Here is a 23,691-nt window from a genome sequence, read left to right on the forward strand (position 1 = left end):
AAAGGCTGGAAAACAATTTTCCAAGCAAATGGCCTGAAGAAACAAGCTGGAGTAGCCACTCTAATATCGAATAAAATGGACTTCCAACCCAAAGTTATCAAAAAAGACAAGGAGGGACACTTCATACTCATCAAAGGTAAAATCCTCCAAGAGGAACTCTCAATTCTGAATATCTATGCTCCAAATGCAAGTGCAGCAACATTCATTAAAGACACTTTAGAAAAGCTCAAAGCACACATCACACCTCACACAATAATAGTGGGAGACTTCAACACAACACTTTCATCAATGGACAGATCGTGGAAACAGAAACTAAACAGGGACACAGTGAAACTAACAGAAGTTATGAAACAAATGGACTTAACAGATATCTACAGAATATTTTATTCTAAAACAAAAGGATATACCTTCTTCTCAGCACCTCACGGGACCTTCTCCAAAATTGACCATATAATTGGTCACAAAACAGGCCTCAACAGATACAAAAATATTGAAATTGTCCCATGCATCCTATCAGACCACCATGGACTAAGGCTGATCTTCAATAACAACATAAATAATGGAAAGCCAACATTCACGTGGAAACTGAACAACACACTTCTCATTGATACCTTGGTCAAGGAAGGAATAAAGAAAGAAATTAAAGACTTTTTAGAGTTTAATGAAAATGAAGCCACAACATACCCAAACCTATGGGACACAATGAAAGCATTTCTAAGAGGGAAACTCATAGCTCTGAGTGCCTCCAAAAAGACTTCAAAGGAGAGAGGGGCTGGTGAGATGGCTCAGAGGGTAAGAGCACCCGACTGCTCTTCCGAAGGTCCAGAGTTCAAATCCCAGCAACCACATGGTGGCTCACAACCATCCGTAACGAGATCTGGTGCCCTCTTCTGGAGTGTCTGAAGGCAGCTACAGTGTACTTACATATAATAAATAAATCTTAAAAAAAAAAAAAAGAAACTGGAGAGAGCACACACTAGCAGCATGACAACACATCTAAAATCTCTAGAACAAAAGGAAGCAAATTCACCCAAGAGGAGTAGACAGCAGGAAATAATCAAACTCAGGGGTGAGATCAACCAATTGGAAACAAGAAGAACTATTCAAAGAATTAACCAAACTGGGAGTTGGTTCTTTGAGAAAATCAACAAGATAGATAAACCCTTAGCTAGACTCACTACAGGGCACAGGGACAGCATCCTAATTAACAAAATCAGAACTGAAAAGGGAGACATAACAACAGATCCTGAAGAAATCCAAAAACACCATCAGATCCTTCTACAAAAGGCTATACTCAACAAAACTGGAAAACCTGGATGAAATGGACAAGTTTCTAGACAGATACCAGGTACCAAAGTTAAGTCAGGATCAAGTTAACGATCTAAACAGTCCCATGTCCCCTAAAGAAATAGAAGCAGTCATTAATAGTCTCCCAGCCAAAAAAAGCCCAGGACCAGATGGGTTTAGTGCAGAGTTCTACCAGACCTTCAAAGAAGATCTAATTCCAGTTCTGCACAAACTATTCCACAAAATAGAAGTAGAAGGAACTCTATCCAACTCATTCTATGAAGCCACAGTTACTCTGATACCGAAACCACAGAAATATCCAACAAAGATAGAGAACTTCCCTTATGAATATAGATGCAAAAATCTTCAATAAAATTCTTGCTAACCGAATCCAAGAACACATTAAAGCAATCATCCATCCTGACCAAGTAGGTTTCATTCCAGGGATGCAGGGATGGTTTAATATACGGAAATCCATCAACTTAATCCATTATATAAACAAACTCAAAGACAAAAACCACATGATCATCTCGTTAGATGCGGAAAAAGCATTCAACAAGATCCAACACCCATTCATGATAAAAGTCTTGGAAAGATCAGGAATTCAAGGCCCATACCTAAACTTGATAAAAGCAATCTACAGCAAACCAGTAGCCAACATCAAAGTAAATGGTGAGAAGCTTGAAGCAATCCCACTAAAATCAGGGACTACGGAAGGCTGTCCACTCTCTCCATACCTATTCAACATTGTACTTGAAGTCCTAGCTAGTGCAATTCGACAACAAAAGGAGATCAAGGGGATACAAATTGGAAAAGATGAAGTCAAAATATCACTTTTTGCAGATGATATGATAGTATATGTAAATAACCCTAAAAATTCCACCAGAGAACTCATAAACCTGATAAACAGCTTCAGTGAAGTAGCTGAAATATCTTGGCGTGACTCTAACTAAGGAAGTGAAAGATCTATATGATAAAAACTTCAAGTCTCTGAAGAAAGAAATTAAAGAAGATCTCAGAAGATGGAAAGATCTCCCATGCTCATGGATTGGCAGGAATAACATTGTAAAAATGGCTATCTTGCCAAAAGCAATCTACAGATTCAATGCAATCCCCATCAAAATTCCAACTCAATTCTTCAATGAATTAGAAAGAGCAATTTGCAAATTCATCTGGAATAACAAAAAACCTAGGATAGCAAAAACTCTTCTCAAGGATAAAAGAACCTCTGGTGGAATCACCATGCCTGACCTAAAGCTTTACTACAGAGCAATTGTGATAAAAACTGCATGGTACTGGTATAGTGACAGACAAGTAGACCAATGGAATAGAATTGAAGACCCAGAAATGAACCCACACACCTCTGGTCACTTGATCTTCGACAAGGGAGGCTAAAACCATCCAGTGAAAGAAAGACAGCATTTTCAACAAATGGTGCTGGCACAACTGGTTGTTATCATGCAGAAGATTGCGAATTGATCCATTCCTATCTCCTTGTACTAAGGTCAAATCTAAGTGGATCAAGGAACTTCACATAAAACCAGAGACACTGAAACTTATAGAGGAGAAAGTGGGGAAAAGCCTTGAAGATATGGGCACAGGGGAAAAATTCCTGAATAGAACTGCAATGGCTTGCGCAGTAAGATCGAGAATTGACAAATGGGACCTCATGAAACTGCAAAGCTTCTGCAAGGCAAAAGACACCGTCAATAAGACAAAAAGACCACCAACAGATTGGGAAAGGATCTTTACCTATCCAAAATCAGATAGGTGACTAATATTCAATATATATAAAGAACTCAAGAAGGTGGACTCCAGAAAATCAAATAACCCCATTAAAAATGGGGCTCAGAACTGAACAAAGAATTCTCACCTGAGGAATACCGAATGGCAGAGAAGCACCTGAAAAAATGTTCAACATCCTTAATCATCAGGGAAATGCAAATCAAAACAACCCTGAGATTCCACCTCACACCAGTCAGAATGGCTAAGATCAAAAATTCAGGTGACAGCAGATGCTGGCGAGGATGTGGAGAAAGAGGAACACTCCTCCATTGTTGGTGGGATTGCAAGCTTATACAACCACTCTGGAAATCAGTCTGACGGTTCCTTAGAAAATTGGACATAGTACTACCGGAGGATCCAGCAATACCGGTCCTGGGCATATATCCAGAAGATGTCCCAACTGGTAAGAAGGACACATGCTCCACTATGTTCATAGCAGCCTTATTTATAATAGCCAGAAGTTGGAAAGAACCCAGATGCCCCTCAACAGAGGAATGGATACAGAAAATGTGATACATTTACACAATGGATTACTACTCAGCTATTAAAAAGAATGAATTTATGAAATTCCTAGCCAAATGGATGGACCTGGAGGGCATCATCCTGAGTGAGGTAACACAATCACAAAGGAACTCACAAAATATGGACTCACTGATAAGTGGATATTAGCCCAGAAACTTAGGATACCCAAGATATATGATACAACTTGTTAAATGCATGAAACTCATGAAGAATGAAGACCAAAGTGGGGACACTGTGCCCCTTCTTTGAATTGGGAACAAAACACCCATGGAAGGAGTTACAGAGACAAAGTTTGGAGCTGTGACGAAAGAATGGACCATCTAGAGACTGCCATATTCAGGGATTCACCCCATAATCAGCTTCCAAACACTGACACCATTGCATACACTAGCCAGATTTTGCTGAAAGGTCCCTGATATAGCTGTCTCTTGTGAGACAATGCCGGGGCCTAGCAAACACAGAAGTGGATGCTCACAGTCAGCTATTGGATGGATCACAGGGCTCCCAATGGAGGAGCTAGAGAAAGTATCCAAGGAGCTAAAGGGATCTGCAACCCTATAGGTGGAACAACATTCTGAACTGACCAGTACCCCAGAGCTCTTGACTCTAGTTGCATATGTATCAAAAGATGCCCTAGTCGGCCATCACTGGAAAGAGAGGCCCATTGGACACACAAACTTTATATGCCCCAGTACAGGGGAATGCCAGGGCCAAAAATAGGAATGGGTGGGTAGGGAAGTGGGGGGGGGGAGGGTATGGGGGACTTTTGGGAGAGCATTGGAAATGTAATTGAGGAAAATACGTAATAAAAAAAAGGAAAAACTAAAGCAATTATATTTAACAACATGGAAACAAAATAATAATAAATTTCTCAGTAACTGAATTTATAGTCGAAATAATAGAGCATTAAGAATTCCTAGAATTGAATTAGAATCAGAATGCTGCATATCAGAACCTCTGGGGTCCAACGAAAGCAGTGTCAAGAGAGACATTTATAGCTGTAAGTACCTTTAGTAAAGGCAGGGAGACCTCAAATAACTTAATGATATATCAATGTCTTTAAGAAATAGGAACAAGTCAAACTCTCAAATACCAGATGGAAATATATAATAAAGAGCAGAACAGTAATAAACAGAAGGAAGTCAAAAGAGCAGCACAAAGATCATCCAGATGTTGGGTTTATTCTGAAACGACAAGTAAACATTGACAAATTTTAGACCAACTAGCTTGGAAGAGAAACAGGCAATCTTGTAGGACCATTTCACAGTTCAGCTTTTAGACTGTGGATCTAAATAATTTTAATTTTACTTAGAGGGTGACAGGGAGGGAGGAAGAGAGCAAGGGACAGAAGGAAAGAGTGAGTTTTCTTAGTTGTATATTTGCCCAAGATATCTAAAGTTGTAAGATTCTTTCCTCCTTCGGGTTGCCTCATCTAGCCTTAATAGAGTAAGTGCATAGTCTTATTACAACTTGATGCCATGGCTGGTTGAGATCCATGGGAGGTCTGCTCCTTAAAAGTAGGGATGGGGAGGGTCTGGGAGGAGAGAGAGAAGGGGACCCTGCAGTCGTGATGTAAAACAAATAAAATAGAATTATTTTGAAAACAAAGACACCTACTGTGATATACAGTCAGAATTCTCACAGTACCTAGTGTTGTTTTTAAGACTCAATGTTTTTTTTTTTTTTTTTTATAGTAGTTATCTTTTTTTTTTTTTAATTAATTAATTTATTTATTTATTATATGTAAGTACACTGTAGCTGTCTTCAGATGCACCAGAAGAGGGCATCAGATCTCATTACGGGTGGTTGTGAGCCACCATGTGGTTGCTGGGATTTGAACTTCGGACCTTCGGAAGAGCAGTCGGGTGCTCTTACCCACTGAGCCATCTCGCCAGCCCATCAATGTTTTATACAGTGGATTAGACAGACCGAGGCTGGCTCTAACTGAAAGGGGGCTCTATGGAGATTATTGCTCTACCTCCCTGGAGAGATAGAATCTTTTTATGAGCTCACAAGCCTGTAAACATATTTGACCTAGTCTGTAATGTTTTCAAAATTGTTTGGAGCTTCTGGTGTTTTTTTTTTTTTTCTCCTAAGAAACACAGCCTTGTTAAAACATTAAGATGGGGAGATGACATCAAGATGGAATCTAGTAATATCTACCTTCTCTGTAAATGGTAAAAGCAAGCAGCATTCGGTGTAAGCACTATTTGAACTTAGAGACTCCTTAACCCTTAAAGTCAGTGGTTCCCAAACTTCCTAAAGCTGCAACACTTTAATGCAGCTCATGTTGTAGTGACCCCCAACCATAAGATTATTTAATTGCTATTTCATAACTTCATTTTTTTGGTACTGTTATGAATCATCATGTAAATGTCTGATCTGTGAAATGCCTGACATGAAATCCCTGTGGGGGTCACGACACACAGGTTGAGAAACACTATGCTAAACCCTTATTTTTGAATAAAGAAAAACCACTCGTGTCATAAGGGTACTTGAGGATGAGGAGATGCCAGGTGGGGTGTACCTGTGTACACACTGTATTTATCGATGGTAATATAATGACTTTATTAAGAGATTTCTATTTGTTACTTTCTGTAAGGATGGTTGACCATTACAATTCAAAAACTTCCAGATCAATCTGTTATTTTGAAATCAGGTCCTGTGATTTTTTTCTCTTAATGAAGTATTTTCAGATACACAAATGCACAGAAACAAAAATAATATGAAGTATGCTTAGGCAGGTCTCAGGAAAAGCCAGCAGTCAAATTTGGTATCTAAATCACTCATTTATATAACATCCTAACATGACATGATCAATGGTAAGCTCTGTTATTCCCATAAATTTGGGAACTGTTTTTCAAATTGGAATGGGTTTAGGGGGCCTTTCAAGTATTATTTTCTATGGTGTATTCTAATGAGTTTTCTGGTAGTACAAGAGCACACAAGGTTCTCTTCTCTGTATGTAAACATCACATGTGATGGTAGGGAGAGGTTGGCAAACCATTTATTTAGTTCAATAGATATTTAAAGAGTCATATACTTAACAAGAGAATATTTCTCAGTCAGGCCAGAGGTTGGAAACCTGTTGGTAATTCCCAGTACTTTTAACTTGGGCTAGTGTTCTGAAGAACTGGGAGGTAGATTATAATCTAGATCCTAGACGAGAGAGAGGAGTCATGATGAGGAATTAAAGGCAGGGAAGGAAGAAAGAAAGAATGCAACAGAAGAGAGAACAGAAGGATGGAGAGGGTTGACTGTTGAACTGCTAATGTTTCAGATCTATCTTTCCTTTAAGATTGGGCCACAAAAAAGATGTGTATGTGTATGTGTGTGCGTGTGTGTGTGTGTGTGTGTGTGTGTGACTGTTATTATTTGCATATCACATTCCATTGACACCATTGACAAGGACAGCATTTATTGAGCATGTACCTGCCCTGTGTCATTGGCTTTCACATTATTTACTACAACGAAAGCTCATAAAACTATGCTGTGATATGCAGAGCTAGTGCCAGGAGTCTTCATCCAAATGACTGGAGAGCCTGGCTTTGAACCAGAGTTTATTTGAACTTAACCAATAGTGGAAAGTGTGATTAATTTATTTTGGCCCAGTATCACCCCAGGCTTGCCACAGAACTGTATTGAATGTTGACTGAATTGGTTAATATGACCAATGAGAAGTTGCTGTATTCAAGTTTATGAGAGGTTAGTTTTAGTATTTAAATGAGAATCAGAATTTTTTCAAAAAAAGGCCATTTTTAAAAAAATCTGGGGCTGGTGAGATGGCTCAGTGAGTAAGAGCACCCGACTGCTCTTCTAAAGGTCCGGAGTTCAAAATCCCAGCAACCACATGGTGGCTCACAACCATCCGTAACGAGATCTGACTCCCTCTTCTGGAGTGTCTGAAGACAGCTACAGAGTACTTACATATAATCAATAAATAAATCTTTTTAAAAAATCTGTAAAATAAGTTTGGAAAATTAAAGGCAGTTTTCTATTTAATCCTTAGGCCAGAAAAGTACAAATAAGTCTGACCCTTGGCCTTCTGCTAATTAGACTGCGATTGAAATTCAGTCAATAGCAACAATGCTACTCAGATTCTTTTTTTTTTTTTAAATTTATCTTTAAATTCTCTCAGAAACAGCTATATAAAAGTATAAATGATATATAATCAACTCTGCATATTTGAAGTAGGTGACTCGGTAAGTTGTGACATATGTATGCACCTATGCTGTCACCATCAAGATAAAGATGGGTGAAAATATTGATCACTTGCAAAAGTTCCTGAGTCAAAGCTGGATACTTTTTGTTTACATTACTTTGGGCTTTAAAAGACAAAGTCTCCTCTGCAGTATAGTCCTCACTGGCTTGTAATTCACTATGTAGGCAAGACTGTCATAATTTACAACATAGACCACACTGGCAAACTTGTGGAAGTCGTGTGGAATAAGTACTAGAATTCCAGGTGGACACTTCTATGCCCAACACAAAGTATTTTCTTTTTTTTTTAATTTTTAATATTTTTTATTACATATTTTCCTCAATTACATTTCCAATGCTATCCCAAAAGTCCCCCATACCGCCCCCCACTTCCCTACCCTCCCATTCCCATTCTTTTGGCCCTGGCATTCCCCTATATTGGGGCATATAAAGTTTGCAAGTCCAATGGGCCTCTCTTTCCATTGATGGCCGACTAGGCCATCTTTCGATACATATGCAGCTAGAGACAAGAGCTCCGGGGTACTGGTTAGTTCATCATGTTGTTCCAACTATAGGGTTGCAGATCCCTTTAGCTCCTTGGGTACTTTCTCTAGCTTCTCCATTGGGAGCCCTGTGATACATCCAATAGCTGACTGTGAGCATCCACTCCTGTGTTTGCTAGGCCCCTGCATAGTCTCACAAGAGACAGCTATCTTTGGGTCCTTTCAGCAAAATCTTGCTAGTGTATGCAATGGTGTCAGCGTTTAGAAGCTGCTTATGGGAAGGATCCCTGGATACGGCAGTCTCTAGATGGTCCATCCTTTCATCACAGCTCCAAACTTTGACTCTGTAACTCCTTCCCTGGGTGTTTTGTTCCCAATTCTAAGAAGGTGCACAGTGTCCACACTTTGGTCTTCATTCTTCTTGAGTTTCATGCGTTTAGCAAATTGTATCTTATATCTTGGGTATCCTAAGTTTTGGGCTAATATCCACTTATCAGTGAATACATATTGTGTGAGTTCTTTTGTGATTGTGTTACTTCACTCAAGATGATGCCCTCCAGGTCCATCCATTTGGCTAGGAATTTCATAAATTCATTCTTTTTAATAGCTGAGTAGTACTCCATTGTGTAAATGTACCATAATTTCTGTATCCATTCCTCTGTTGAGGGACATCTGGGTTCTTTCCAGCTTCTGGCTATTATAAATAGGGCTGCTATGAACATAGTGGAGCATGTGTCCTTCTTACCAGTTGGGACATCTTCTGGATATATGCCCAGAAGAGGTATTGCTGGATCCTCCGGTAGTACTATGTCCAATTTTCTGAGGAACCGCCAGACTGATTTCCATAGTGGTTGTACAAGCTTGCAATCCCACCAACAATGGAGGAGTGTTCCTCTTTCTCCACATCCTCGCCAGCATCTGCTGTCACCTGAATTTTTGATCTTAGCCATTCTGACTGGTGTGAGGTGGAATCTCAGGGTTGTTTTGATTTGCATTTCCCTGATGATTAAGGATGTTGAACATTTTTTTTCAGGTGCTTCTCTGCCATTTGGTATTCTTCAGGTGAGAATTCTTTGTTCAATTCTGAGCCCCATTTTTTAATGGGGTTATTTGACTTTCTGGAGTCCACCTTCTTGAGTTCCTTATATATATTGGATATTAGACCCTTATCTGATTTTGGATAGGTAAAGATCCTTTCCCAATCTGTTGGTGGTTTTTTTGTCTTATTGATGGTGTCTTTTGCCTTGCAGAAGCTTTGCAGTTTCATGAGGTTCCACTTGTCAATTCTCGATCTTACAGCACAAGCCATTGCTGTTCTATTCAAGAATTTTTCCCCTGTGCCCATATCTTCAAGGCTTTTCCCCACTTTCTCCTCTATAAGTTTCAGTGTCTCTGGTTTTATGTGAAGTTCCTTGATCCACTTAGACTTGACCTTAGTACAAGGAGATAGGAATGGATCGATTCGCATTCTACATGATAACAACCAGTTGTGCCAGCACCATTTGTTGAAAATGCTGTCTTTCTTCCACTGGATGGTTTTAGCTCCCTTGTCGAAGATCAAGTGACCGTAGGTGTGTGGGTTCATTTCTGGGTCTTCAATTCTATTCCATTGGTCTATTTGTCTGTCACTATACCAGTACCATGCAGTTTTTATCACAATTGCTCTGTAGTAAAGCTTTAGGTCTGGCATGGTGATTCCACCAGAGGTTCTTTTATCCTTGAGAAGAGTTTTTGCTATCCTAGGTTTTTTGTTATTCCAGATGAATTTGCAGATTGTACTTTCTAATTCGTTGAAGAATTGAGTTGGAATTTTGATGGGGATTGCATTGAATCTGTAGATTGCTTTTGGCAAGATAGCCATTTTTAAAATGTTGATCCTGCCAATCCATGAGCATGGAAGATCTTTCCATCTTCTGAGATCTTCTAGAATTTCTTTCTTCAGAGACTTGAAGTTCTTATTATACAGATCTTTCACTTCCTTAGTTAGAGTCACGCCAAGATATTTTATATTATTTGTGACTATTGAGAAGGGTGTTGTTTCCCTAATTTCTTTCTCAGCCTGTATATTCTTTGTGTAGAGAAAGGCCATTGATTTGTTTGAGTTAATTTTATATCCAGCTACTTCACCGAAGCTGTTTATCAGGTTTAGGAGCTACTCAGATTCTTTATGCAATTGTCAGGGCATAATTTAGTAGTCAGTGACACAGCCACCAGGTCTGTCCAGTCTTGGCTATGGGTCTTGGTTTTGTTTTCCTTTGCTAGAGCCCAGTTGTCCCAAGAGATGATGAAGGGATAGCTCTGTCTGGTCCTTTATATTGCTGGGAGCAGCAAAGCCATAGAAACTCTGCCAAGTGCCTGTGGCATTTGGAATTTGGTAGCATTTTTTTTTCTCTGATCACTCTGTTTCCATCTTTTCCTTTTCTGCTATTTTCCAGGCAGTCTCTAACTATTCTAAGTATAGTGAGAATATCCCTGCCTTAGCTCTTCTTCCCATTAAAGTTTATTTTAAATTATTTACAATGGGGCATACATAAAGAATTGAATTAAAAATTTTATCTCTGCAATAGACATTTTTATTTTAACCAGGATGGCTTCACTCAAACAATGAAAGTCTCGATTACAAAATTATGGATATTAGGGAGTGAGCTGTTTATTAAGATATCTCTGAGACTTCCATCAAGCTTTGCTGTGATTTGCTTTTTCAGTGTGGGTACTACATGGAGATTACAAGAGAACAATGCAGGTACTCCTACTCATTGGCCTACCTGTTCCTGCTGATGCTGCCCTAGCAATAATATCTTCAACTTGGAAATAGACATTGAATCCAGATTCCAGCTTTCTAAGACAAGCATTTCCCAAATAGGATTCCCTTTTCTGTGCCCCTTGCATGCTGGAATGGGCAGGATAGCTTCTCTTTGGAGTTCTGGGGCTCAGCTCAGTCTCTCAGTCTCTCTCTCTCTCTCTCTCTCTCTCTCTCTCTCTCTCTCTCTCTCTCTCTCTCTCACACACACACACACACACACACACACACACACACACACACACCATGAACCTTAGGGTCAGTTGTGGCTTCAATTCCTACAGTTATTATTTGTGTGACCTCAGTGTTTCTTTTGTGATACTGAATCTGCTCCACTCCCCACATTAACATCTATCTTGTAAATCACCGTGCTCCCTCTTCCTGAGTAGAATACCAATGTTATAGGAAGCTATGAGAAGAAATTCTCAAGGGACAAATGTGTTTTCTCTTTCACTTCTAAGTCAGAAACCACATGAGCAGCATCTCGCTCACCCTTCCTTCTTGCTAATCTAATAGAACACAGACAATCTAAAGGTGGTTGCTGGATTCTATTATTGTTTGTCTCTTTATCTAGCTACATGTGGAGACAGTCTCCTTCTGTAGCCCAGGCTGATATCAAACTCACACTATTCTTTCCTCACTCTTCTTCCCAGGTCCTGGAATTACAGGTAAGAGCCAGCAGGACTAGTCATTCCTAATGCTGAATTCTGAACTATCCTGATTGAAAGTCTAATTTCTACCTTAGAGAACTTTTCTCTCTTCTGTTTAAGTTCCTTTTTCCTAAATTACACTAGGAGGTAAAAAACAGAAAAAATTATCTATGACATCATCTGAACCCTAAAAGGGGTCACAGACTAAGGCATTATATAAGTGTGACAAGGCAGCAGTAATTAACTTGGGACATTCTATGAATATTCTGATCCCCAGTGCATTGCTTTTTCTCATGACAGTCACATGTGCTGTGACTTGTAATCCTCTTTCCTAAAGGGAGAGTGCAATTCCTTGCCTCATTTATACCATCCTTGGCCATAACACTTGTTTTGCCTTATGGACCATGAGTTGAAGTGACACCATGATATTGCTCTTTGCCACGAAAATGCATGTCTGAGGTGCAGATTGCTTCTTCAGTCAGGCATTGTAATAAAAATGACATTTGAAGCAAGCCACACCTGAGTCTCAGCTAATCCATTATGTGAGGAAGAAACAATAATTGGGAGAGCCCACTGAGGTTAGAATCTTATCATTTCCTGCAGCAGAACCTAGTGGAACCTGACCGAGTCAACCTTTAACCCAGAGAAGATATTCCTATGACTTACAGCCTAAAAAGGATGGATCCCCCTCCCCGCCCCCTGGTGGAAAAGCCATATCAATCAATAAAATGAAGAAGGAGAAAAATGAATGAGACTTGTGGGTCAGGAGGAACAATAAAGGAAGAAGGAAGGCTGAAGGCTGGAAGAAAGAAGGTTGGCATAGAAGGGTATTCGTGTCAGAGATAAGGAAAAGACATGCCCAAAGAAGGGAGGGCATGAAGGAGGGAAAGGGATTATAAATGGTTCTTAAGAAAAGCTGTAGAGCATTTTGAATGTATTTCACACAGCCTCTGGCCAGTGGGTGCTTTCTGTCACAGATGGGTGGTATACAGGACAATATGAATCTGACAGGTCAGATGCTCTGTGCTAAACTGTTATCTTTATCAAAGTTTTGTAAGATTTTGTATAATAAAAGGTCAAAAAATTTAAAATATAATACAAATTAAATAAACTATTTAAAAATAGAAATAGCTGCCTTGGAAGGACAGCTATCCTTCCAAGGTTGTCCTTTATATCTCTTGAGAAATGCAGATAAAACACTGGAACATCTTTGTAATTACTCTGGATGCTGCATTGTACTTTGTCCACTCTCCAGACACAGACACACATAATTGTGGTCCAATATAATCAGATTCATAATAATCATTTACAAATGCCAATGAGCTCAGAAGGCTAATAGCATGTGCATGAGACATAAGACATTTCATAAAGAAGATGACACATGAAGTCTTTGCTGAAGAGAAAATATTGCATCAGAAAGAAGAGAGTACCTTACAGGAAGGATCAATATCCAGTGAATATTTAGAAAACTTCTATGTCTATATTGAAAAAAGTGTATACCATTGAAAATTGAGGGAAGAGAGTAAGAAACTGAAAAAGCAACTTTCTATGTCATGTTAAGAACTTTGAGCTTCATTCTGAAGTCCCAGGAAAGGCATTGAAAGATGTTAAACAAGAAAGCAATACTTCATCATGGGTATCACTTAGTACTTGGTATGGTAGTATATGGCCAAAGCGACCAGGCATGTTTATTACAATCTTGCCCTCACTGATCTGAGAATCTGGGAGGAAGGAGGTTGCCTCCTAAATGTGCAAAGGTGTTGCATGCATCAGTGGCTATTGTTTTGTAAATGATCTGTGACATAAGCATAGTAGGCAAATGTATCTGTGAGGACAACCAGGAGAGCAAGAGAGATGAGGAGCAACATGGCTACTAGAATACAAATATACCCTAACTATAAACTTTTAATCCCACACAATTGAAAGTAAAGTTAGTGTGTAGAAAGAAGCACCTATGTTTGAAAGTAATATCTAATTGAGGAGCAGACAAAGTGATGAACAAGAGAAAGATTTGATAGTTTTTTTCACATTTATTTATTTATTAGCTATTTTCTTTATATACATTTCAAATGCTATCCTGAAAGTTCTCTATGCCCTCCTTCCACCCTGCTCCCCTACCTACCCACTCCTGCTTCTTGGCCCTGACATTTCCCTGTATTGGGGCATATAAAGTTTGCAACACCAAGGGGCTTCTCTTCCCAGTGATGGCCGACTAGGCCATCTTCTGCTACATATGTAGCTAGAGACATGAGCTGTGATAGGATGCTGAAGGGTTTCTGTGCACAATAGATGGTTTCAAGCAGGGGTAAAGGAGAGGAAGGACTCAACTCTATTTAAGTAGCAAGCCACTGAGAGTTTTACCATGCTCCCGTGAGTATGTAGATAAAACTAAGTGGATGAGTTTTTGTTTGGTTGGTTTTTTGTTTTGTTTTGTTTTGTTTTGTTTTGTTTTGTTTTGTTTTGGGGGGGGCTGTGTGTAAATGTGATCGGGGTGTATTGTGTGAAATCCTCAAGGAGCTAATTAAAATGTCATGTTAGAAAAAATAGACTCATAAAACACAAAAACAGAAGGTTTCTCAAACATTAAGATAATTCACCTATCTTCAGAACCCCCAGCTGCCCAAAGCTTTGCTTTTCCTATATGATTAGATGATATCTTTGATCCTTAAACTTAAGTTTATGTCTTTAGGCCCCACTTGAAAGGAATCACATGATTTTCAGAAGCACAAGCCTTAGGCCTTATAGCTTGTTTCACTGTCGTGTCAGCTTAAAACTTTCAAGAGCACAACGACATCCCCTGTGCCTCTGCAGAGCAACCTCAATAGCATGCATATCGAGGATCCTAATGCCAGAAAGGAATTGCAATAATACAAGTGTCCAGAGACTGCTCTGTGTCACTAGGGTACCAAAAGAACATTAATCCTACTGAAATCAATCTTGTATCTCATTGCCTAAAGGATTCTCCTAAGACTTTAGATTGATGAAAAGAAGAGAAAAACTCCAAATGCCCTGAAAGGAAAATTACAGCAGAAAGTATTTGCTCTAGCAATCAATATATTCAGATATCTATGCTGTGAAGATTTAAGAGACAACTCGCAATGTAGTACTAATACAGATGAACACATATGGAATACTGAGGACAAAGTTCATTTGAAGTGATTCTATTTAAGTTCAAGTCAGACAGTCTCCCAAGCACCCTCACCATACCCCTGGCCTATGGGTCCCACAACTGCTGCCACCAACCTTATCCTCTATCCCAAAACCTTGGAATTTTGTGGACTGGCAAATATATAGCTATGCAAGGCTGGGCAGTGGCACTCCAAATATGTTTGCATCCCGATCCCTAGAATTTGTAAATGCATCAATCTGTATGGCAAAGAGGAATTATGTTGCAGATAGAATTGAGGGCTGTTCATGGGCTGACTTGAAGGCTGAGGTTTAAGTGGGGTTTGAAAACCAATGTAATGATATTAAAAAGTGTCTGAGCCTTTTAGAGGAGGTCTTGAGAAGTAGGAGTGGAATGGTTTTTACAAGAGTATGTTGTTACAAAAGAGCAAACCTGTTCTTTCTCCACTAACTGGAGTTTTCTCTACTACCATGTGTCTACATATTACTCTACTACTAAGATATGCTTGACTGGAAGCCAACTCTAGGTCTTGGATTTCTAGAACTGTGAGCTAAATGAATATCTTTTTTTTTTTTTTCACACAGATCCCAGTCTCAGTTATCTTGTTACTACAATATAAAGCAGACTAAGACAGGGATATTTTTCTGAATTTTCCAAGTGGGCCTAATGTAATCACAGAGATACCTAGAAATGGAAAAGGAGGACAAATATCAGAGAAGAAGATGTGATAACAGAATCAAGGGCAAAATGATGTAATGCTTGACGGGGAAGGGCATAAATTAGGAATGCCACAGCCTCTAGAAGTTAGTAAGTGACAAGAAATAGATCTGCTCCAGAGTATCCTGAAATACTTTGATTTTATCTCTGTGATTATGAGCTAGGTTTGGCCATTACCCACATTTTAAATCAGGAGAAAAATGGAGGTAAAGAATTCCTGAAGACTTATTCAAATATCATTGATTCCAGGGTTTGGATCCTGTGAAGCTAGGCTCTCTGGCCCAGTTCCTGTCCTCTTGCTCCTATGTAGGAATTGCATATCATAGATATACCAAATTAGCACTGATCTCATTGGTTGAAATGAGAAAATAGATCGCTGTAGTCTTTGAAGGTGACAGTTCAACATGAATATCCAACAATTTGTGTGGTGAATAGTTCTTTGTGGAGATTTTAGTCTTGTGCATTGTACTAGTTTATAATTTGTACCTGATTGCTCCTAACTCTAAGAGGATACAAACTAAAGAAATGTATCAATGCTGGTAATGGTAAACATAAGGAAAAATGGGGAAATATTCCTATCTACACCTAGCATACTCTTTAAAGGGCAATTCAAAAATAGATCCATTTCCTGAAAAACTCCTTGCATGTACATTATAAAAAGTAACAGGACTCTCATCTCCTTTTTCAAATCTAGTACCCACAGAAAACCTTTATTATAGGTATTGACCTTACAAAGCAATTGTCTCAAGGATGTTTCTGCTAATGCCATTTTCAGAATAAAGGGCAGCGGGCTACTTAAGCAGAGCAACATCCCCAGGAAAGAGGTGAAGAGGAATAAATTAATGCTTAAATGGACTTTTCTACCACAGTCAAACCAGATTCCTATGGTTTCTAAAAATAGGTTTCTGAAAGAGGATAGAACAACTATATCCGATCTTAAGAATGACTGACAGAAAGGAAAGGGGTCAGGGTGGCTTCTCTAGGAAGAAACATAGATGCTGAGCTCTGAAACTTGGAACAATTCACAACCATGTTATATATTAAGAATCTAAAGAAACCTGAGAGTCAAATGGTGGTTACCAAAGCCTGAGAGAGTAACGGGAAAGAGGGATTGGAGAGGACGGTGAACAAGCACAAGCTGTTTCTGCACACTCTGCTGTTCACAGTGGGATGAGTATAGTTAGAAATAATCCACAGGCTGACTCACAAGAGCTATGAAAGAGGCTATTGGATGTACTTATCAATTTATCATATGAGTTTACAGTGAATATGATATTGACTGTCAACAACTGAATAAGCATAGGTGCCATTTGCTGACACAGGGGATGATAGAGGCAGTCCATGTGGAGAAGAGACTTGAACCTGGCTTGAGGTGAGTGTGCAGTCTGCTGATTCCAGAGCACCTGTCCCTCAACCACACATTCTGTTATCAGTTTTATGTATTCAGTTATTTTTCTCACTGAACAAATCACAGTAAGCATTTACTATGGGACTTGAAAATGGTGGGACTGGCAGTTTGAGAGAAAGCAATGAAAACATACCATACTAACCAAGGAAAAGAAAGAGGTCACCAAGACATGGAAGATTGCAGCATACTCAGAATCAACAGTAGATCCCATAGAAAGTTTTCTGGGAGAAATGCCTTTGGTAGATCGTGAAAGATCTAAGAGAAAGGTTACTCCAGGTAGAAGGAAGAACAAGTGTAGGAGGGAACAGAAAAGTAGAAGGTGACTTAAGGAGGTCAGAGCTCAGCACGGCTAAAGCACGTGTATAGGAGACAGATGAGGGAATTATTGAAAGGGTGCTTGATTTTCAAGACACTTTCCTATTTTGATCATGAGTCATTAAACTTCCAGTTGTACTTTATATGCCACATTCATGATCACAATTCCCATCATTCTATTTGACTCCAGCATGAACACAATGAGAAAGTTCTGCAAAGTCAACATATCACGTGAGTTCTTGGTATGCATGGGGAAAACTGGGATCATGCAACAGCTCCCAGAACTCATTAAACAGCTATTTCTGATTAAATTAAGCTCATTAATATCATCCTCAAAACATCTTTAGGGAGTTTTGTTCTCTAATTATACCGGTAAGTGTTTCCAAGTTGGCAGCCAACATTCTTCACATCTCACTTTTACATACCCATCCAAGGGATGTTACCCATGTGGCACAACGATTTTTAAACAAAAAGAAATTCTCATCACCCATAATACTCCAGGACCATGTTTAATTTTTTTATGTTCCATTGGCATGATAATAAATGCTTCTGTTCTCTTGGTTCTCCTGAACTCTGCTCCTTATGTTTATTTCAGCTGCCTCTCTCCTTTTTTTCTTCAGTTGTCCTCCTTCAAGTCTCATCTTCAGCAAGTTGGTCCCCATTTTTAAACATCAATGCTGGACCCTCTGTGTAACCTATAATCATATTCTCATAAATACTTACAGAAACCTACTTGTGGTTTCCCAAACACTCCACTATGTTTAATGACTGTGCTCTTTCCTATATGACCCTCTCATCTTCTTAGAATATATTTTCTTTTTTACCTAGATGGTCTAGTGAATCATTTTCTTTGTAGTCAACTTCCATCACTTGCCAATATCTTTCCAAATCTGGAGCAGTGTCATTCCCTTTTAAGATGTACCTACTGGGCTAGTTGCAATTGTTTAACCCAGAGTATATATTACCAGGCTACAGTCAAGACTGTGTTATTTGGTATATACTCAGATAATGACTAGAAAGGTGAAGACATTAAATTAGTGACTGCTGTACTAATATTCATCCACTGACTTGATTTACAAATGTGTCAAAGGCTTCTCAAATATGTGAGACTATGGAGTACTACTATCATCATATACTCTCATACTTTAATTGTTACATATTTAAAAATACTTACTGTACTGGGCTGGTTTTGTGTGTCTACTTGACACAGGCTAGAGTTATCCCAGAGAAAGGAGCTTCAGTTGGGGAAGTGTCTCCATGAGATCCAGCTGTGGGGAATTTTCTCAATTAATGATCAAGGGGGAAGGGCCCCTTGTGGGTGGGACCATCACTGGACTGGTAGTCTTGGGTACTATAAGAGAACAGGCTGAGAAACCAGTGGAGGCAAGCCAGTTAAGAACATCCCTCCATTGCCTCTGCATCAGCTCCTGCTTCCTGACCTGCTTGAGTTCCAGTCCTGCATCCTTTGGTGATCAACAGCAACGTGGAAAGTGTAAGCTGAACAAACCCTTTCCTCCTCAACTGCTTCTTGGTCATGATGTTTGTGCAGGAATAGAAACCCTGACTAAGACACTTACCAACATATTATTCTCAAGTATGATCTCTAGTAATACTGATTTGTATCTAGATGCTTCTAAGTTTTCGAGACTTGGTGAATAGCATTATCCAACACAAGGATATAAGGAACATGCAGGTGAGAAGACTTGGTAGCATACTTTCCATTCCCTTAAAGTAACCTAAAACTTCCATAGTCCATATAGTTCACTAATTACCCCATCCATCCATCCATCCATCCATCCATCCATCCATCCATCCATCCATCCATCCATCCATCCACTTATTCACTCTATCCTTCCATCTACACATCTATCCATCTATTCACTCATCTATCCATGCTTGTACCCATTATCCCAAAACTTTGAGCTCCTTCTACACTGTGCCATGCATGCTTTCAGTCAGCTAAGAAGCAAAGGCAAAATGTGGCAGCAAAGCAGTCTCCACTCATGAAGGATTAAAACAACAATTACTAGTCTAAAAGACCTTCCAGGATTTAAAATAAAGCAAAAACATGCCAGCTTTCATCTCCTTGAAAAAATTACCAGAGATCTTGATCTCTGGATTAATATTGAGTACCATCTGATCACTGATTTCCATGGAGGCTTTGGGGCTATGATCTTCATGTTTTATATGTTCAAGTAATGAGGCTGGGTTGGTATCAATCAGACCTGTGGGGATGCAGGGCTTGCCTGTTTCACAGGCTTTCCCATGGCTTCCATTGTATTGCATTGATCTTTCCCAGCAAGACACATTTTGATGCAGACCATCTATCTATGCTTTGTTTTTCTTCTCTCCTTTGCTCCCGCAGTTTAATTGATTTTTCTGTTGCTAAACATGCATTCACTGTGCAGTCCCTGCACCTCTTGACAACTGTCATTTGGTTTACATTTTTTTAAAGTAATCAAAATTGGCAATCCATTTTTTAAAAAGAATTTGTCAGCCCTTTCTGTCTCTCAGGTAAGTCATATTTACTGAAGCCGTCACTACATTGGGCACAGGGAAAGCCAGAAAATCCAGAGTCTGTCTGAATGTAGGCTGGGCTGACCTGACTAATGTTTTCTTTGGGAGTCCTGGGAGTCCACTTCCTGTTGTTTATAACCTTTGGTATGCTTTCCTCTGCCTTCACCTACCCTGCCTTCCATCATCTACCCCTTCCCCAAGGAATCTTAGGAAGTTCAGAGTAATTCTTGATCACCATTGCAATTCTTTCCTGGCGGTTACTCAGCCAACTTTTTCTTCCTGCCCATGTGACCACAGTGACAAATTACTGTTGCAAGACTGATAGATGAGCTGGCAAGTAGGCTGCCAGGTAACATAGCTCTTCCTGTGATAACTTGGTGAAATACTGAACAAGAAGAGAACTCAGCAGCAAACTGTGATAAAAGCAAGCAAACAAGCGAAACCTTTATTCAGCATGGAAGGTGTGCTCCACTTCCTCTGTCTGGGCTCTGAGCACTGGGAACTGACAGATCCACAAGACAGAAAGATCCTGGGTCTCTGAATGGCCGTGGAAAGGATTTTTTTTTTTTTTTTTTTTTACCAAACATGGATATAAAATCAAAACAAAAAACATTGGGTCACTTTAAGCCACCTGAGATGGTAGGATTGTTGTTACAGTCTTCTTTAATTGATATATAAAAAAAGGACAGGGACAAAAGATTCAAGAGGAATGGCCTCTACATTGTCCCTCCCACAGGGCAAAGGCTCTATCATGCTGTACATCCTTAGTAAGATGCTGGCTTTCCCACAGAACACTCACTGATGGATCCTTTGTTGGCTGAAAGGGGCAGTGTAGCAGTCATTCTCTTCCAGGTCTGGCAGTGTCTCCTTGTCCAGCCTCATTGGCTTCTTAGGTAACCATCTCCGGAACCTGCTTATTTGTTTATCGATCCTGTGGCACATGGAAGGCAAGATCAAAGGATATATCAAGTCAGCATCACTCTGAAACACGGGAGCCATAAAGATGACTCCATATCCTCCACAGATTCTCACTACTCTCACTCAGAACAGCCTGTTTTTCAGATGGAGAGAAGAGAGTCGGGAACCTGATCATTCGTTCAGGTTCACTAAGTGGCCCCAGCATTGCTATCTTGGAACAGATTTGAGTTACATATTCATTTACTCATTCATGAATGATCAAATGGTTACAACCCTGGAAGGCTCAGCAAAGGAAGTAGAGAGCCCTTTACACATAAACACAGAATAATACATTTTGTAGAGGTTAGCTATTCATCTTGTGTCTAGAAAATGTGAGCCCAGAGAAGCATCTTATCTGTTCCTAACTTGGGGCTGGGGCAACGGGACATTGTGACTGTTCAGAGAACCTGCTGTCATGGATTCTACTCCCTGCCTGTCACACATTCCCTTACTAGATAGTAGACACATAGCTGGCGCCATCGCTTTCACTGTGCTTTTCAAATGACTTCCATGGTTCTCCAGGCCCTGGGGTATCAGGACACAGGTGCCACTCTGGCTACCATGCACAACTTTTGTGTTGTACTGTGGTTTATAAAAGACGCTTTCCATATTGGTATTATCCTCAGTCCTTCTGACTACTGAGCACATGTAGCTTCTAACAGTCCAGTTTATAGAAATAGCTCAGTCCTGTTCACAGTGAACAACTAGAGGGCGCAGAATCACACCAGACTTCAAAATGTATATGCTGTCTCAAGTAGCTACACTGCAGAGTATTTTCTCTGAGTGAGCGAGTACATATACCAAACAGCATCATGTGAGGTATGATGCATAGCTGCTGTTTGTGCTTTACACATACAGAAGGGACCCAAAGAGTAATTATTCAGCCCAAATTAGCCAGACTAGACTCTAGGTTTTAGGGATTGATGTGTTTGCTGATAAAAGGGGATTACATGGGAGGGATACAGAAGAAACTAAATTCCCTAAAGAAGGAAATACCTTAGTGATTTCTGTACCTGTTAACTGAAGAGTTCAGGCAGGACTTATCTTTCCAATTAAAATATTTGTGTAACAATGTGTAACTTTTACTGAACTTGATGGTTAATGTAGGTGATGTTGACTGAGCCAAAGGATGTCCAGATCGCTGGTCAAACACGACTTTAGGTATGTTTCTGAGCCTGATTTCAGAACAGCCCAGGGTAGACTGTGCCAACACTTTGGCCATGACTGGTATAGATCATCAAAAATGTTGATATCCTGATGCAGAAGGTAAAAGATGGATAATTTTGTTCTCTTTGAGCTGGTATTTATCTCTGCCTCTAACACTGGTGATCCATAGCCTTTATACTTGGACTAGGACTATGAAATTTCCTAGGCTATTGCTTGTAGACTGCAGGCTATAGGACTTTTTAGCCTCTGCAATCTTGTGGAGCTCTGTAAGTCTGAAAGCCAGAGATCTAGCAGTGCTGATATCTAAAGGCAGGAGGCCATCTCAAGCAGAGAGCAAATTTGTTATTTGTTATTTTTCAATATTTTGATTTTATTTAAGTTAGGTCCTCAATGGATTAGATGATGCCCAACTACTTTGGTCCAACTTACTTTAAAACTAAATATTATTTAAAAATTTTATATGTATAGGTGTTTTCCCATTTCTGGGTTCCACATGCATGTAGTGTCTGTGGGTTGGATCCGGAGTTGCAGCTGGTGGTGAGCTGCTGTGTGGACACTGGAAATTGAACCCAGGTCTTCTTGAATAGCATCCAGTGCTCTTAACTGCTAAATCATCTCTCCAGCCTCAGTGGCCAATGCCTTACTCAGCCTACTGCTTCAGATGCCCATCTGGAGACCCTCATAGATACATTGCTCAGTAAGACCTTTTCCAGGTATGTGGAGATTCTTTAGCTCAATGAAAGCAGTGCCCCCCCCACACTGCTATAGCTTCTGTTACTATTTCCTCTATTCTCAGCATAATCCAGCCTTGTCATGCCAAGTTGGTCCAGCGATAGCTGCACTTTTGCACAGTTGTGAAATGAATACCCAATCTGCCTTAGATCTTTCCTTTCATAAAGAACCCTATGCAGTCCTCCTTCTCATTCACAGAGAAAGAATCTGCCAAAGTTTGTAAAGCCAAGAAAGAAGACTAGGTTAAAAGAGCCTAGGAGAGGGAAACCACTCTCATCTCTTCCATTTTTCTTTCCATTTTACAGTTTGCTTAAAGATATCTAAAGACATGAATAGACACAACAATAATACATAAATGATATGATTTAAAGAAGCAGAATGGCACAGTGATTGAGAATTTGAACTCCAATGTTCAGATGACTAGATTCAAATTCTGCCTTTGTAAATGCTTTGCCTCAAGTATTTAATCTTTAAAATTGGTGTTATCATGACACTCAGTTCGTGTGTGTGTGTGTGTGTGTGTGTGTGTGTATTTCTTTGTTGTCTTGTATGCAGTAAGTGCTAACTACTATTATCATGTCTTACCCTTTTTAAAATAAGAATTTAAGCAAGTAGTTGAGATTTCTGGATAAGATGCAAGACTGGAAACTGCCTCCCTTATTACCCCATTTGGGAGATGGACAAGTGCAGGGAGAAACAGACATGACTCTGAAGAAAGAAAGGAAGAAAGGCAGAAAGGAAGAAAGGAAGGAAGGAAGGAAGGAAGGAAGAAAGGAAGAAGGAAAAAAGAAAGAAAGGAAGGAAGGAGGGAAGGAAGGAAGGAAGGAAGGAAGGAAGGAAGGAAGGAAGGAAGGAAGGAAGGAAGGAAGAGAAAGAAAGGAAGAAAGAGCTTTAGAAGTTCACAAAGGTACTGATAAAACATCTCAAAGGTTAAAAAAAACACAAAACACCCACAAAACAAAACAAACAACAACAACAATAACAACAACAACAAAAACCCCATA

At 39.6% G+C, this 23,691-nt stretch overlaps 1 protein-coding gene across 6 annotated transcripts in view; it reads right to left on the bottom strand.

The window, feature by feature from the left end:
* Ano4 (anoctamin 4) overlaps positions 1-23,691 on the bottom strand; it is a 408,979-nt gene that overhangs the window by 105,510 nt on the left and 279,778 nt on the right. For all 6 annotated transcript variants that reach the window (XM_029482967.2, XM_029482966.2, XM_029482964.2 and 3 more), the window contains one exon: positions 20,631-20,762. In XM_029482967.2, coding sequence (XP_029338827.1) covers positions 20,631-20,762 — 132 coding nt within the window. The remainder of the gene's footprint in view (positions 1-20,630; positions 20,763-23,691) is intronic.

The sequence above is a fragment of the Mus caroli genome, unplaced genomic scaffold (assembly GCF_978045245.1).
Source record: "Mus caroli unplaced genomic scaffold, Mus_caroli_1 scaffold_9, whole genome shotgun sequence".
Taxonomy (NCBI): Eukaryota; Metazoa; Chordata; class Mammalia; order Rodentia; family Muridae; genus Mus; species Mus caroli.